At 36.0% G+C, this 16,156-nt stretch overlaps 1 protein-coding gene across 5 annotated transcripts in view; it reads right to left on the minus strand.

The window, feature by feature from the left end:
• LOC106468680 (centrosomal protein of 89 kDa-like) overlaps positions 1-16,156 on the minus strand; it is a 121,237-nt gene that overhangs the window by 91,445 nt on the left and 13,636 nt on the right. For all 5 annotated transcript variants that reach the window (XR_002612694.1, XM_022397043.1, XM_022397045.1 and 2 more), the window contains exons 4-5: positions 1,027-1,129; positions 658-774 (exon numbers count right to left, since the gene is read on the minus strand). Coding sequence is in view for 4 of the 5 variants with exons in the window: in XM_022397043.1 (XP_022252751.1) it covers positions 658-774; positions 1,027-1,129 (220 nt within the window). In the remaining variant the exon portion in view is untranslated. The remainder of the gene's footprint in view (positions 1-657; positions 775-1,026; positions 1,130-16,156) is intronic.

Raw genomic sequence — 16,156 nt, forward strand, 5'->3', positions numbered from 1 at the left:
CAAAACCTTATCGAAACGTTGTACATTTGCTGTCATGTTAAACTTATATTAAAGTTTTTCTTCATTACCCATTTAAGCCGTCTCCAGCCATTATTATATTCATATTAAGTTTAACTAGTGATAAAGTGAGATATTAACTTATTATGAAACTCAAATAATACATGAATCTGCAAGGGAGCATCTCAAAACACTTCCCATGATGCCTCATATCAGAAAAATTTTCCCCTCAGCCTTACTAATTCCTTGTGTATATTCAGTGAGAAATCCAAGAGACCAACACTTTGCACTGTGTCTGCAATTAAATACATGCACCATGGACCAAAACTTACTATCCATGAGTAACAAAACAAATGGGGATGTAGAATATTCCAAAAACAAAGTTTTCTAGAAAAGCAGACCAGATGAGAAATTTGTTTAGATGTCCAAAAGAGAAGTGATCATTTGATTTTTTGTTTGCATCTTAGAGAAAAGTTATAAATGAGTTTCGAACTTGTTAGTGAGACTGAAGCAGAATGACATATAACTGGGATTGATTTAATTTGGAGTTTAAAAAAAAAGAAAAACTATATTTGTATACTGAAGTATTTTGTTTGAAAAAGAGAATTTACAACCAAATGTTTTACTGTATTTAAAAGATTGAAGAGAAAAAGTCTGTACCTGGGTTTTGATGCATTTCAAAGACTGAAGAGCATCCACCTGTGAAGTAGTAATCTCTTGATGAGAAGCCAAACCTGGTTCACCTGGTATCTCTTTGTTCCATGAAACACTTGGCTTCTATTTAACATCAGAAAACTTTTAGTGAAAAATTACAAATTGTCATATAAAATTTACAAAAAGTATTTCCCCAATGAAAAGATAAAAAAACAACAACAATAAACCTAATATATGACTGAAAAGACAAAGCGAAAAATATATCAACATTTTTTTTATCATCATAATGATATATTTGTAGATGTCATTGATCCTATTATATGAATGGACAACTGGACAGATCAATAAAAGTCATGCAAAAATAAAAATATCTACCTGTTTTTGTGGTTTTGCATATAATTCCTCTAAATTTTTAGGAGGAACAGGTGGTGATAAGTTTTGATCAGACTTCTGACTTGGCTCAGCTATTGTTGAATACCTAAAGTGCACAAAGAACAAAATACAACTTTTATAGAGTAAAAAATAATATACCACAGTAAACTAAATATGTAAAACTTTATGCCTTGTTTTTGATTTTAAAAAAAACATTCTGGCTTAACTGACTTCTGCTAAGATATTTGAGTAAGGAAGCACATTATGCTAATATAATAACAGACAGGCAAACAACAATTTATAAGCATAAGGAAGAGTTTTATTACTGGTGGATAATACTACATGTTTCAACAAAACGTTGGTGTGTCAAAACATGCAGTATGTTCCACCTTCAATAAAACTCTTCCTTATGCTTATAAATCAGTGTGTTTGCCTAATATCATCCTGATCAGTTACTAATTATAGCATTTTAAGTGATATCTACACAATGCATTTTGTCACTCCTAAACATTGATTTAAAAAATAAAGCCTTACAAGGCTTACATGTTTATAAGTATAATTATCATTTCTTCCTCCTTACATAGCTATCCTATATTTACAAGAATGTAAAATCATTATATTCACTGAAACGAGTCAATCATTCAATCTCTTTATTTCTTCTATGCTATTTAAGTGTTTTCTTCACTATTAATAATTCACTGAACAATAACCCACTATTTAATAATTCCTATTAGCTACACAGGGCTGGATTAAATACTTGATGGACCAGAGACAAATTTTGTAATGGGGAGGGGGGGCTCAAAATTGAACTTCATAAATGAGTCAAATACAATTCTGTACTACTATCTACAATTTGTGCACTACACAAACACAAGCAATGGGTAGATAATATACAAAATATTAATTCTAATATTTATATTATAAATATAAAGATAATGAATTTTTATGATAAAGTAATGGCAAGGAATTGTTCTGTTAAAGGTTTGAGCAAATATTTATGAAAGAGACTGCAGGAACACATTGATAAAACATTAAAAAATAATAAGTTTATATTAAATAACTAACATTACATTATCATAATGACACAGTTACAAACATATTATTCAATGAGACATCCAATTTTTAATTTATTTTTCTCTAAGTCAGGGGTCATAGATCAATTGCACCCATTCATGGGATATGGGACCAAAATGTAGAGGGACAAAAAAATCTGACTTAATTACTGTGAATATTGTGTATATATTAGAACCCACATAAAAAAGTGGGAGGAAACTGCTTCCTATTGCCTCCCACATAATTGCACACACTTGTCCCTCACCTAATCTGGCCCTATAGCTACCTCACTGGTAAGGGATATAATACCCTTCATTACCTAACAACACATAAAAATATTGAAAGATTTTGAGAGCTTAATGAATGGATATGTGAACCACTTGCTAATATTCATTGTAATTTTTAGTAGTGGGCAGGTGCCAGGGGATTGAAAGTCTTGCCTTAATAATCTTTTGAGATTCTTTTGTGAGGGTACTGCTTATATAGAATAGGGTGAGAGAGCAGATTTGGTATATCTGGACTTCTGGAAAGCATTTGAGAAGGTGTCCCATAAAAATATTTTCAAATATTCTCTCTCTTTGGATGTGAGGAATAACGTGGCTCTTTAGACTGAACATTGGCCAGAGGGAAGAGAGTTGTTATAAGTGGAGATCAGTCAAACTGGTTTATTATCACAAGTGGGGTACCTCAGGGTTCAGTAGTGGGACCTTTCCTCTTTTTGTAGTACATCAAAAACATAGATAAATGAATGCTGAATAACTTGCTTAACTTTGCTGATGATTTAAATTATAAATATAATTTCGATGATAATAATCTGAAATGTTTTATAAAAGAAAAGGATCTTTGTGTTCTGGTTGAATCACTCTATGAAGATATCCATGGTATCTCAAGGTTTTTTTTTATAAAGCAGAGAAGTCCGAGCCTAAAAAACAAGAAATTTGCAGATCTCATTTGCAAGTGTGTTTCTTAACAGATGTGACAGCTGGGTCACAATAAAAGTCCCCACAAGTTAGCATTTTCCTACACTGAAAATGTATTTCTGATAGATACTTAACTTCACTCACCAAATAGCTTTTCATAATTAGTACTGCTCTCTATTGGCACAAATTTTTAATGCTCGCTACTAGCCATCCACCTCTTACTTCTGCATATCCACATGCAAATAATCATGCAGCAGCTCTCCACCAATAGGAACATGACACAACCCCTATTGTGACAAGCATCCTCTTCAAACTTGCACTTGTTAATCACTTCTGAAATACATTTTCAGTGTAGAAAAATGCTAACTTCCAATATGATATTTTATCTCCTCTCACAAAATAGCTAGAATCCCGCACTGAACTGGTTGAGGGCCGGTAAAATGATCCTCTTTTAGGAAATGCTCAAAGAGAGATCAGGAAGTGTGGAACCACAAAAGAAAACATCACATCTCAGTGGGAGACCACACCACATCTGATCCAGGTATACTCTTTGTTCTTTTATGACTATGTTGCAAAAGTAAAAAGCAAATATGAAGGAATCCCAGAATATGTATGACAGAGTAATGGGACCACAGGGTGTCAAGTGGCTAAGGCACAACAGACCTTAGTGGTAGTTCAACCTCATCTAACACCAGGTGGTATCTGGAATGGTACATCCGATCCATGGTAGGTAGAGGATCACCTACCTCTTCACCTTGAAACAAGAATTGGTAGGGAAGATGAGCTTCCATAACAAAATCAATCTCCACTTGCATACATTTCCAACACAACCAACACTAGTTCGATCAGGAACCAACATCCAGTGGACAGAAAAAATGTGGAAAGCACTGGCAAAATGACATCTCTGGTCCAAAACCTAGCAGCAATGGGTATGGTACTTACAGTACGAGGAGAATACGTGGCTGTGCACAAGTGGGAAAACGTGCTGCGTCAAGCTTCAACCAACACGGTAGGAAGGGGGACCTCAAACTTCAGGTGCATCTACAGTCCAAAACCTGGCAGCAATGGGCATTTATCATCCAGCCCACAGTAGGAGGAGGGACACCAGATAGCAGACATGTGAGAAATTATTCAGCTGGACCATCTCCAACCAACACTGGGCCCACCAGGATGTAATGTACATCTGGAGAATAGTAGGGAGGAGGAACATCTCAGCCTGAGGAGCAAACTGCAAATATAGCTATATATTTGTGACATGGCAGAGTGCTTCAACCAAAATCTGATGGCCTCTGGAATTGTACATCAGGTCTGCACTAGAAAAGGCATTACACCATTGACACATGATTCTAATCATGACCAGGTCATTTCCAACCAATACCAGACCCACCAGGAATGTACGTCTGGAGGAAAACATGGAGTAATGCCACAGTAGGAAAAAACAATCAGTGAGATATATAGACAGGAATATGGCGTAGTGCTGCAACTAAAACCTGGCAGCATCTGGAATTGTACATTAGATCCATGGTTGGAAGTGCTATACACCATCAACACCTGCAGGGTGCCACTGCCCTACTCTCAACTGAGTGGTATGATTCATCACTCAGGAGGACAGGCTTCCATGGTCCACCATCCCAGCAGCTAGGAACTGGTAAGGGTAATGACTCCCATACTCCACTAGAAGAAAGGAGGGGAAAAAACGTGTTGGAGAGTCTTGAGGACAGCATCACCAGAAACAGTGCAACAGGTGGCATCGATACCCTATTTTGAAAAGCAGAGTTACCATGTTGATAGAAATTTTAAACTAAAACTAGGCAGCATCTGGAATTGTCTGTGGTAGGAAGACTCTCAATGCTATGGAGCATTAGAGAAGGGCAGCCATCTCTGTCTGCTTTACTCATGTTAGTCCAGGAGGGTACGGTCTAGGACGAACATATTTATGAAGCAAAAAACCACTACAGAGAACTACTAGCAGTCCTATGGCACACCTCATCTCTACGGTGTGCATAGCCCAATTCTGCGACATAATTGTTTAGGCATAGATGACAATGGAACAGACACACACACACACACACAACCAATACCTGGCAGCATCTGAAATTGAACATCAGGAGGAAGGGCTACAATGTAATGGACATCAAGCATGGTCACCATATGGACAGTGCAGACTTCAGATAAAAAAAAATATACCTGGTCAGGTACCACTTGCCACAGAGTGGGATCAACAAGATCAAAAGGCCTCTAAAAAAGTAATAAAAGTTGGTAAAAGCAGTTTTTCGTAAGTCCAAAATGTGAAAATTTAGATATATAGTAAAGAGAAACTAAGTCAGTGTTATAAAGGAAAATGTTGACAAATCCATGAGCAAAAACCAACACGTCTGTACAGTAGTACTGCTAATCGAGAAGTGATCAATGAGTGCAAATGTGAAGAGGGCACTGGTTGCGATAAGGGTAGTGTTGCACTCCTATTGGTGGAGAGCTGTTGCATGATCATTTGCATGTGGATATGCAGAAGTAGGAGGTGGAAAGCTAGTGGTGAGCATTAAAAATTAGTACCTATAGAGGGCAGTACTAATCGAGAAAAGCTATTTTGTGCGAAGAGGTAAGATATCGTATCAAAATTTATAGTACAAAGAATATTACCCTATTGTACAATTCAAGGCAGTACCACAGATTACAAGAGGACAGTCTTTGGATTTATGATGCTAAAATAAGAGGTTCAATTTCCTTCAGTAGACACAGCAGATAGCCCAGTGTGGCTTTGCTATAATAAAACACACACATACTACAGAACAAGTGACTGTGTAGGTATAAAAAAAAAGAGAAAGGGAAACAAAAGGACTGGTGTGACTAGCCAGAGTGTTGAAGACTTTGTTAAGCCAAAAGCCCCTATTATCTCTTTTCGTCCTCTTGTAACCTAGACTACCATACCAAGAGTGTATGATAAAGAGTGTTTCCAAGTTAAGATGAATCTATAGAGCTAACTCTTATATAAGAAAAGAAAGAAAATAATGCTAAGTACACTAAACTGCTCATGACAGAGGCAGATGGCGAGGTCTCGCTGACCAATGTTCCCAACGGAACGAGAGGAACTAAGACTAAGACACTAAACAAACTCACTGTTTGCTCGCAGATGAACTTGCACTCTTACTCAATAAACTAAACTAATGGGAAAATCTATCCACCCATACAAACAAAGGTAGAAGTTATCTCTAGAGTCACTAGAGAATTTGTAACATTCCCAAAAAGTCAAACTATACAACAATAAAAAACACTGACAATGTTACCACAGAGGAAGGAGAGAACTTTAAAAGTTTTCACTGATCTAACTGAAAGTTCTTTAAGTAACCCATGGAAACTTAGTAGTAGTAAATCATATTCAAAACTGACAAACATCAATGTAGAACCCTCCTAAAATTCTAAGACAACTGCTAAAATAAACTTTGCTCAAAGTTTGATAAAATATCTGCTGAAGAAAATATGAAAAATCTGATAAAATGTATTGAAATCTAAGACAAAATCTCCTCTTTCAGACACAATACTATTTTAAATATGGGAATAAACTCTCAAGTTTCTGATGCAAGAAATCAATGATTGGTGTCTGTTATATCAGTTGGCCAATGGGCAGTGAAAACCATGGGCAAATCCACGTGCAGCTACTCCATGATTTGACAACAAGAATAACTAGCCATGCTAATTAAAAAGCATGTTGTTATTCCTACAACAGAATTAAACAAGAAGGCACCTAATCTCCACTTGATCCAATTAGCCCCTGAAGAAAGTTAAAGCTAGAAAACTGCTTGAGAAATGCTATATTCCAACCTAATGAAATAGACAAAAAAAATTTAATGAACTTAACTTTTATATTAAAAGGAATGGAAAACATGTAGTACAGCCTGGTATTACACAGAAAAACAGTGTGTATGGTAGGGCAAACAGGAATTTGGTTGTATTAACTGAAATATTGATTACAAGCCTGAAGAGGTTATGACTTCATTGTATAGGTCACTGCTTAGGCCTCATTTAAAGTATTGTGTTCACTTTGGGGCTCCTAACCTTAAAAAGGGCATTGAATTATTGAAAAAGGTTCAAAGGAAGGCTACTAGGATGATAGCTGGGATGGAATGATTGCCATACAAGGACAGGTTAAGGTCTCTAAAATTGTTTTCTCTTGGAAAAAAAAAAGAGTTAAAGGGGATTTGATTGAAGTGTTCAAGATTATTACTAGAATTGATTGTATTGATGCATCATCTTTTTTTTTCATATTTAGTAGCTAGAATGTTGAGACAAAGGGATTACAAACAAACATTTTGGCAGGATTGAAGCCATCTTCATCTTAGATAGTTTTACTTTTCTAAAAGGGTGGTTGGCCTTTGGAATGGGTTGACTTCAGAAATGGAGGATGCAGTAGAATTAACATTTTCCTAATCTCAAGATGTATTTCTGATGGATATTCATCTTTACATATAGAAATATAATCTTTCTCATGCATCTGTCAATGAGACTTGCATGCTACTAGCCTTGAGGTAACTCCCACCTAAACTCATGTGTTTAACATGAACTGCATTGGACCATGATGACTTCATCATGCGATACAAGATCTCCATGTGCAGTAACTCTCCCTATGCACTTGCACTTGGGATAATGTTATTCTTTGATGAGGTGAGACAAAAACATGGTGAATATTTATTTGAAATGCATTTACAGATCAGGAAAAAGTTAACTTCCACAGTGATAACTCACCTCTACACACAGAATGCTAGAATCCCATGTTGAAATGGTGGAGGGAATGGTGCAAAAATTTGCCTAGATGAGCTCTCTTCAGAAAATATCCAAAGAGAAGCCTTTGGAGTGTGGCACCGAATGGCAAAGGCTCCATAAGGGCATACCTGTGGGAGACTGCATCTCATCTCAACCAGGTTATAACTCTTTTCCCAGGAATGTAAGGGGATTCCTAAAGGGTGAAGTGCATAAGCAGCATCGAACAAGCTGAATAGGACACAGTAGCTGATCCAGGTCTGAACAATTACAGAGGTGATGGAAAGAAAGTGGAGAGAAAGTGCAGTCACTTTCCCAAGCAGCAGAGGTTTTAGGAAGGAAGGACCAGTCTGGATAGAGGTGTATATAAGTGCTGTGAAAGAGAGTACAAGAAACAATTGCATAGATGTTTAAATGACAGAAACCACAGGTGAGAAGAAGGAGGAGATAAGTCTTGAATGAAAGGTGTTATAAAAAGCATGAAGCCAAAGGCTCAAATGTATCACATATGAGAGTATGTAAAACTACATTACCACCCAGTCCAGCAGAAGAGTCAGATGATGAGGTCAGTGAAGAAAGAAGGAGCAGAAGAGGTACTGGGAAAGGTGAAATGTGGTGGATAACTCAGCCCAATAACCAATAATGGTGGACGTCAACAAATTATGGTCAAACAACCAAGTAAAACAGGCAGATAGGTGGTTAACAGTGGGATGGCTGGGAGGAAAGGAGTGGTGGATGGGTCAACAACAATGCCACTTACATTGACAGACAATGTGAAAGGGCAACAGGAATGTGAAAACAAAGAGGCTATATAATCAGATAGTCCAGCTTGAAAGGTGATGGACCACACAAATTTCATACATGATAATGAAAGGACATATATCCCATGATGAATCAAAGATATTGGGCAGAGGAAGGGGGTTTCATTTCCTCTGCAAAGAAGCAGAGGAAACCAAGGTTGAGCTGGCCAAAGAAGCACCACCAATAGGACCCAACATAATTTTTACATATCATGGTGAGAACAGAGGGAGTAGACAAAGAGGAGGATATATATATATATAAAAAATGATAATACCAATCCTGGTTGAGAGCACTGACAGTCAGAGCCAAAGAATGAGGAACTGGAGACCAGAAGAAAGGAAGCTTGGAGTTGATAGGGGTAACAAAGGTGTCTATGAGAGGTGAGCCCAACCAAGAGCAAACCCAATAAAGGACCTGGGGGTGTAGGCCACTCTGTTGGTAGAACACAGTTTGAGTAAAAAAGACAGTATGCCACTAGATTCATAGTTTCCAGTCATTACAGGAAAGATGAACATGATGCAAATGAACCCAGAAGGGTAGGTTTACTGCAAAAAAGGAAAGGGTCCTGGAATGTGTGCTCCCTTGATGAATGGTGTATGGAATGACTGTGTAATTGTCAGAGTGGATCATGACCAAGTGATCCACCAGTAGGGGCAGGAAATGTGAATGTGTGCAATGAACAATGAGAAATTTCAGTATGTTGATATGAAATAAACACTTATCCTACACCCAAATGCCAGAAGTTATGTCATTCAGAAAAATACCCCAACTTGAGAAGAAAACATCAGAGAAGAGATGGAGATCTAGTCTGGGAATGATAAGGGAACTATAGCAATAGTGTTGGCTCAGTCTAGCCACCATAATAGTTCCTCGAGTAGATGAGAGAGGAGGTTCACAATTGAGGACAGTGGATCCCATGAAAAAATCCATTTGTCTTGCAAAGTCCACTGAAAAGGTGCATGCATGCATGCACGCCCTAAAGTAATAAGAGGTTTCAAGAGACACCAGACACCACATAGCTCACAGGGAAAGGTGAAAAGGTTGAGCTCATCTTAGACAGGAGATGAAGAAGAAGTTGATGAAGAACATGCAGATAGAGAATGTACATTAGAAGTACATTAGTAATGAGTGTATTTCTACCTAACAAGTCCCAACAGCAAAGGCATCAAGTAAGAAGGAAGATGTCAGAGGAAGTGGTATGGGCCATAGTGGTAAAAACAAGGTAATGAAGAATGGTGAGAAAAAGAAATGAAAATTAAGCATTGGAGAGTATAATAGTAGACAGGGGGGGCCACTCCCCTAGCAAGTAATAGAGATTCCAATGATTCAGAATCATGAAAGGGAAAAGAAGAATGATTGTAAGACAGAAAATGAGAATCAGAGAGGCAAGGAGGACAAGGAATATGAAGATGGTTATAAAGTTTTTCAAGGAAGTATTCAGCATGAACCTGAATGTCAGGTGAGGGACTAGATAATCATAAGAATTAGGATCATAGAGCGTTGGACATGGGTGAGAGAGAAAGAAAGAAATATACCTGAGAGATCAAGTCCTGAAAGGGTGTTGAAGACTGAGGACTTTCCTTGACCAGTTGGGAGGTATCCAATACAAAGCCAGAATGAGGAAACAGGCAAGCAATTTCTTCATCCTCCTGTTCAAACTCGAAATGAGGGGAAGGATGTTAGAAAGCCTAGTATGCACAATGAACCCCTCAACATGTTGCACAATGGCCATGAAATCTTCCTCAGTCAAGAATTCCCCCCTGATGCTATAGTAGATACAGGGCCTGTGTGAGCAATATCATCACTCGCACAGAACAAAGAAGTCACCACTGCTTGAGAATTCATTATAATAAAGCTGTGAAGACAAAGTATAATGAAAACAAAGTTTTGTTGACAAATGTAAACTCATCAAACAAAAGTCAAACAAAATTTAAACACATCTTTTCAACAAAGCACCGAAGACAAGAATGACGTTATCACAAGTGCATAGGGAGACGTAATGCACATGGAGATTGTGTCACCTTCCTATTGGTGGGGGGGCTTTTGTTGCATGATAATGTAGTTCATGTTAAACACATGAATTTAAATGGGAGTTACCTTAAGGCTAGTGGAATGCAAATCTCACAGGCAGATGCACAAGAAAGATAGCATTTCTGTATGAAGAAGTGAGTTACTATCTTGAAAATTAAGGGAGTTTCAAGGAAGGTCTAATAAACATTTAAATGATCAGTGCAGGATTTAAGTTTTTTATTTTTGTTTTTTAAGTGGATGGGACAGCTTCAATGGCTTCTTATTGTTCTTAAATGTTTTGTTTCACTTCACTGTATGTACAATTACATGATAATAAAACAAACTCTCAATACATACAGTTTAAACTCTTTAAGTCAAAATAGAAACTGCAGGATAATACAATATTTTAATATACCCTGAAGAAGGGCTTATGTCCAAAACATTGATATAGATTAACAACAATGAAACCTGTTTGAGATTTTTATTTAACCTTTATTAACTTTTTCCATACTTTGCATACATACTCAACTTTCAAACTAAGCAACTCTTTGAATCACAATGATAAATTGCACATATGAAATAATGAAGAGATATCACTTGATGTAGGTGAGTTCTATAAGCATATAAAGCAATAACATTACAAAGAATGGTCATTCTAGGTTTCATGCACTGTAGACATCCTGTTATATCAATACACTAAACCAATTTACATTTCACATATAAGAACTAATATCTACTCTCTAACTATACACTAACCAGTAAAAATCACAGTTACCCAGTGTCTTTTTGACTGATAAACTAAAGTTCTTGTATTCCAGGACTCAGAACATAGGATATATAGGTATTTTATCACCACAGTAACGAAATGTTTAACTATTTCATTGAAGAAAAGAAACATGATTGGTTTGTTGTCAAGAAAAGGAAAAAACTAAATTATCCTGTACAATAACTAGAAAATTTTATACACACTAACAGTCAAGAGGAAAATAAATGGTCTGTTAGGAACAAAGAAGAATGGACAGAAGATGCAGTATCACACAGGTTAGTTTTGACTACGTCAAAGCTGGAAAGAGCCTCTTTGAAAGAACCAAAGCTTTTTTCATAATTCACATTCTCTCTATAGCTGACCAATCAAAATCCAATTGCAAGACCCTGGAAGTATCTCTTCTGCTTGTGATAGTTGTAAGGTAGCCTAATATTTAGGGTAATTTTGGGTACAATACAATTAGAACATAAAACAGCAGATAAAAATCCCCGACTGATTCACATCATACATATTAATGTCTAAGGCTACTTTCACATTTTACTTAAAGGATTTAATGGGTTCTAAACTAGAAATTTGGCAAAATTAAAATTTTTTATACTCTATTAAAGATGTACAATGAGAGACTAGGATACGAGATATCTTCAAACCAATGACTTATGCTACAAGTCTCCTGGTCTTTGCATATGACAACCATGCAGAAAGTTTTCAAGATCCCCTAGATTCTAGTCATGCAAAATCACAATGCCTTAATTAAACACCATAATCACCCTTTGTGAAGACAACCTTACATCTGGAAGCTTGCATTATGTGTTAAAAATGTTCTAATTAAAACTATAACAACCCCTTGTAAAGAAAGACCTTAGATCTAGAAACTTGTGTTATGTGGTTGCTCTACCTTGCTCAACCACTATAACTACCCCTTGTAAAGAAAAAATTTTACATCTAAAAGCTTGTGTTGTTACGTGATGAACTGGTGTGATAAATAAAACTATAACCACCCCCTTGTAAAGAAATACCTTACACTTAGAAATTTCTGTTATGTGATTACACCACCCGATTCAACAACTATTAGCAGATGTTCCTGTTGATGCCCAGTGACAGGTTTATGAAAGTTAACAAATCATTTATATGATTCATTTTATAGCAATTGCAGAAATAGTGTTTTACCAATAAATAAAAATAGTATTTCTATTTTTGTCCTAAATATGCCAGTAATGATTGAGAGTACATAGACTGTATGCATACCTCATGTAATAAAAAAGGAAACTGGAGAAATCTGAGTTGTACCCCTAATGGCCACACCTGTACAAAAAACAATTACATCTAGAAGCTTGTGTTATGTGATTACACTGCCTTATTCAACAACTATAAGCACCCCTTGTAAAGAAAAACTTTAATTTTAGAAGCTTGTGATATGTGATTCACACTGCCTTACTCAACATCTCTAACCATTCTTTGTGAAGGAAAACCTTACATCTAGAAGTTTGTGTTACGTGATTACACTACCTTATTCAACAACTATAAGTACCCCTTGTAAAGAAAAACTTTAAATCTAAAAGCTTGGGTTTTGTGGAGAACTGGTGTGATAATTAAAAGGAAATGCCTTTAATGCATTTGTATCACAACATTTTGTAAAGTCTTACTACCATAAATCCACACTATTAATATAACTTAAGCTCCAAATAATAAACTGCAAATATTTTAAGTCAGGGACTTTCAGAAACTCATTAGACAGTACTCTCTACAAGTCAGAAAATATATATGTAACTGACTCCCTTTAAGTCAGGGGCTTGCAGAAACTCATTAGACAGAGTTCTCTCTACAAGTCAGAAAATATAAATGTAACTGACTCCCTTTAAGTCAGGGGCTTGCAGAAACTCATTAGACAGTTCTCTCTAGAAGTCAGAAAATATAAATGTAAATGACTCCCTTTAAGTCAGGGACTTTCAGAAATTCATTAGACAGTTCTCTCTACAAGTCAGCAAATATAAATGTAAATGACTCCCTTTTCTTTCTAGAAACATGCCAATTTCTTTTAGAACTTCTCTTGTCCACTTCTTAGTTACTTTAAAGATTGCGTTAAGACTGCATCATACCACAACTAATTCACAATGACAAAAATAAAACAATTATTCTAAAAATTGGCATTAGTCATGTTTTATATAAAATAAAAATATTGTCAAGAGTATTCCAATTAACATCATTGTAACAAAAATATAAATTTTCTATTAAATTTTGGACAGAAGTGGGTGAGCTATGAAATTCTAGATCAAAAAAAAACTTTTATAAAGCATTTTATCAAAAGTTTAACATCAAGCTAACTAACTACTTTGGAATAATGTCATTTGTAATAGGTTTTTGGATAAAATATAGTTTCTCTTCAAACAATAAAATAATTAAAATGTTTCTTTCAATTAACTCTAACAACAGACTCCAATTACCAGGGTTCTTGCTAAGTCCCTTTTTCACACTATTCATACTATTTTTGATATATGCACTATTCTAGTATCCTCTAACTGTGAAAAAACTAACAGTACCAGTCAAAACTGACATATTATTCTACTAATTCTAGTATACACAACCTGCCAGGAGACTACCAGTGCTTTTCATAGCTGTTGGTATGCAGGTATACCATGCATTTTCTACCTTCTTGTTTTAATTTAAAATAAATGAAAAAATTTAAATATTCCAAGTTTATGTACTTCTTGCATAAAATGTGGTCAAGAACGACTTTAAAGTGCTACTACAGCATGCGATTTACAAAGATATTTACACTATAGCATGCGATCTACACAGATACTATCATCATCATAACCGTTTTAAATTTCGTTTATTTGCAATTGCTGTCAGTTATTATAAATAGTGCTATTAAACTAATAATGTACAAAATACCATTATATAATGTTTTGGGGGCAAATATAATCACAATGAAATAAATTCCAACAATCAAAACTAGCACAATTATAACCTAAATATAAAGTTTTCTTTTGAAAAACATAACTTATTAAATTATTATTATTTGCTGAACAAAAACATGGATAGATATAAATTATTTAGCAAGAAATTAGGTTTTAGTGAATCATTAAAATGGTTATGATGATAGTATCTGTGTAGACCACATGCTATAGTAGCACCAACTTTAAGTTGTCTTCATTCTATCTGCCTTTGTTCCATTGTAATTCTATAGAAATAACACCTGTTCTGCCCATAGGAAAAATGGTTGTAATGTTGCACATTGTGTAAAAATGTCTAGAGCCATTGTCCTCTAATAAAACATTAGTTTTGAACTTTCATGTAATGGATCTTGAATAAAATGATAAGTGGGAATACATCTCAAAGGAAAACACCACCATTCTATTCAACTCACAAATTCAGTCCAAAAGCAAGAACACACACACACACACACACTATGTTTTGTGTCTTTGATTAATAAAGACTATTTTCATTGTGTGTGACACACATCATGTTTAGCCTATTTATTTCTTTACTCAAAATTGGTTAGTTTTAGATAAATTTATAATCACTTTGTAATACATCCTGCTGATCTTTCCATTATATAGTGGATCCCTGTGAGATCAGTTTCACCTGTAAATAACTACATGTATATAGGAAATAGGAAAGAATAATTTTGGTGCTGTATGGAGATGTTATTATGATGTTTTCTCTTTCCTGATAAAGTATGAATTTCCCTTACTTAAACTCTTATGTTGCCAAATTTATAGGAATGACTTTTTATATTCAGTTAGAAGTACTCATGACTTAAAGGGAAAGTCAGCCAATAGTAAGAGAAGTCCTTTCCTTAACACAGGGCTTTCACTAATGATACTAAGGACTATAACTTCAATCTTTTTACAACCACAGAATTAGGAAGAACAGCCTCTGACTAGAGCACCCAGAATGGTAGATTGGGCATTACCTCTGAGGATCAATCTCAAGACAAGGGAAGCACATATGACTGAAGAAACTTGATGATGCTGTCTCTACAGGGATTCCAGGCTGTCAGCAGCTACAGTAACTCAACTCCAGCAGTGGTCAAGATCAGCTGGGAAGAATTATGCTACTGGTGTTTGAAGTTTGCCAGTAAGAGCTGTTTCTCTGGCAGGTGAGATAGGGAGATAGCAGCTACCAACCAGAAAAACTCCAAACCATGGGGCAGAATAGAAGTTTTCTCAGCCAGGGTGAGATTGGATCTAAAAAAAACATGGCATCAAACAAAGAACCTGAATGAGCTGTTGAGAGCAACTAACTCACTGTTCTGCTCCTCTGAACTAGTGAATGACTACTTGCCTGAGTACACCTACTGTAGCATACCTATGATGTTGGCAACATTTCAGTCAGGCAATGGCCACCACTATAGGTCCCTGTGAGTGATGCCATGCAGATTTTGCCCTCAATGTTTCAAGGTGCAGCAAATAAAGATCTGGACAGTTTTCTTATATGTTTCAGACAGGTAACTGCTTGGGATTGTAGGTATCAAGAGCAGGCAGTCCAATGCCTGATCTTGAGCTCGAATGGTCTAGCCCTGGACTCTATCATGCATTTTAATGAAGTACAACTAGAAAAGTGGGACACAGTAATGGGCAAGTTGTGCTATCAATTTAATCCAGTGAAAAATCAAACAATCCATTTTGCTAAGTTCAAGGCTCAGAAGAAGAGTGCTGCTGAAAGTACAGCTGCTTACACAGACAAACTATGCCATCTGCATGGTAAAGCATACCCTGTGATGGCTTCTGCAGATTAAGAAGACACCACATCCTATACCGATGATGTCTCCACATGAATTATGTGTTTTTTGCCAAAAGCAAAGTAGACAAGGCTATCAGATGAT

This window comes from Limulus polyphemus, unplaced genomic scaffold, assembly GCF_000517525.1.
Source record: "Limulus polyphemus unplaced genomic scaffold, Limulus_polyphemus-2.1.2 Scaffold3110, whole genome shotgun sequence".
In the NCBI taxonomy this organism is placed as follows: Eukaryota; Metazoa; Arthropoda; class Merostomata; order Xiphosura; family Limulidae; genus Limulus; species Limulus polyphemus.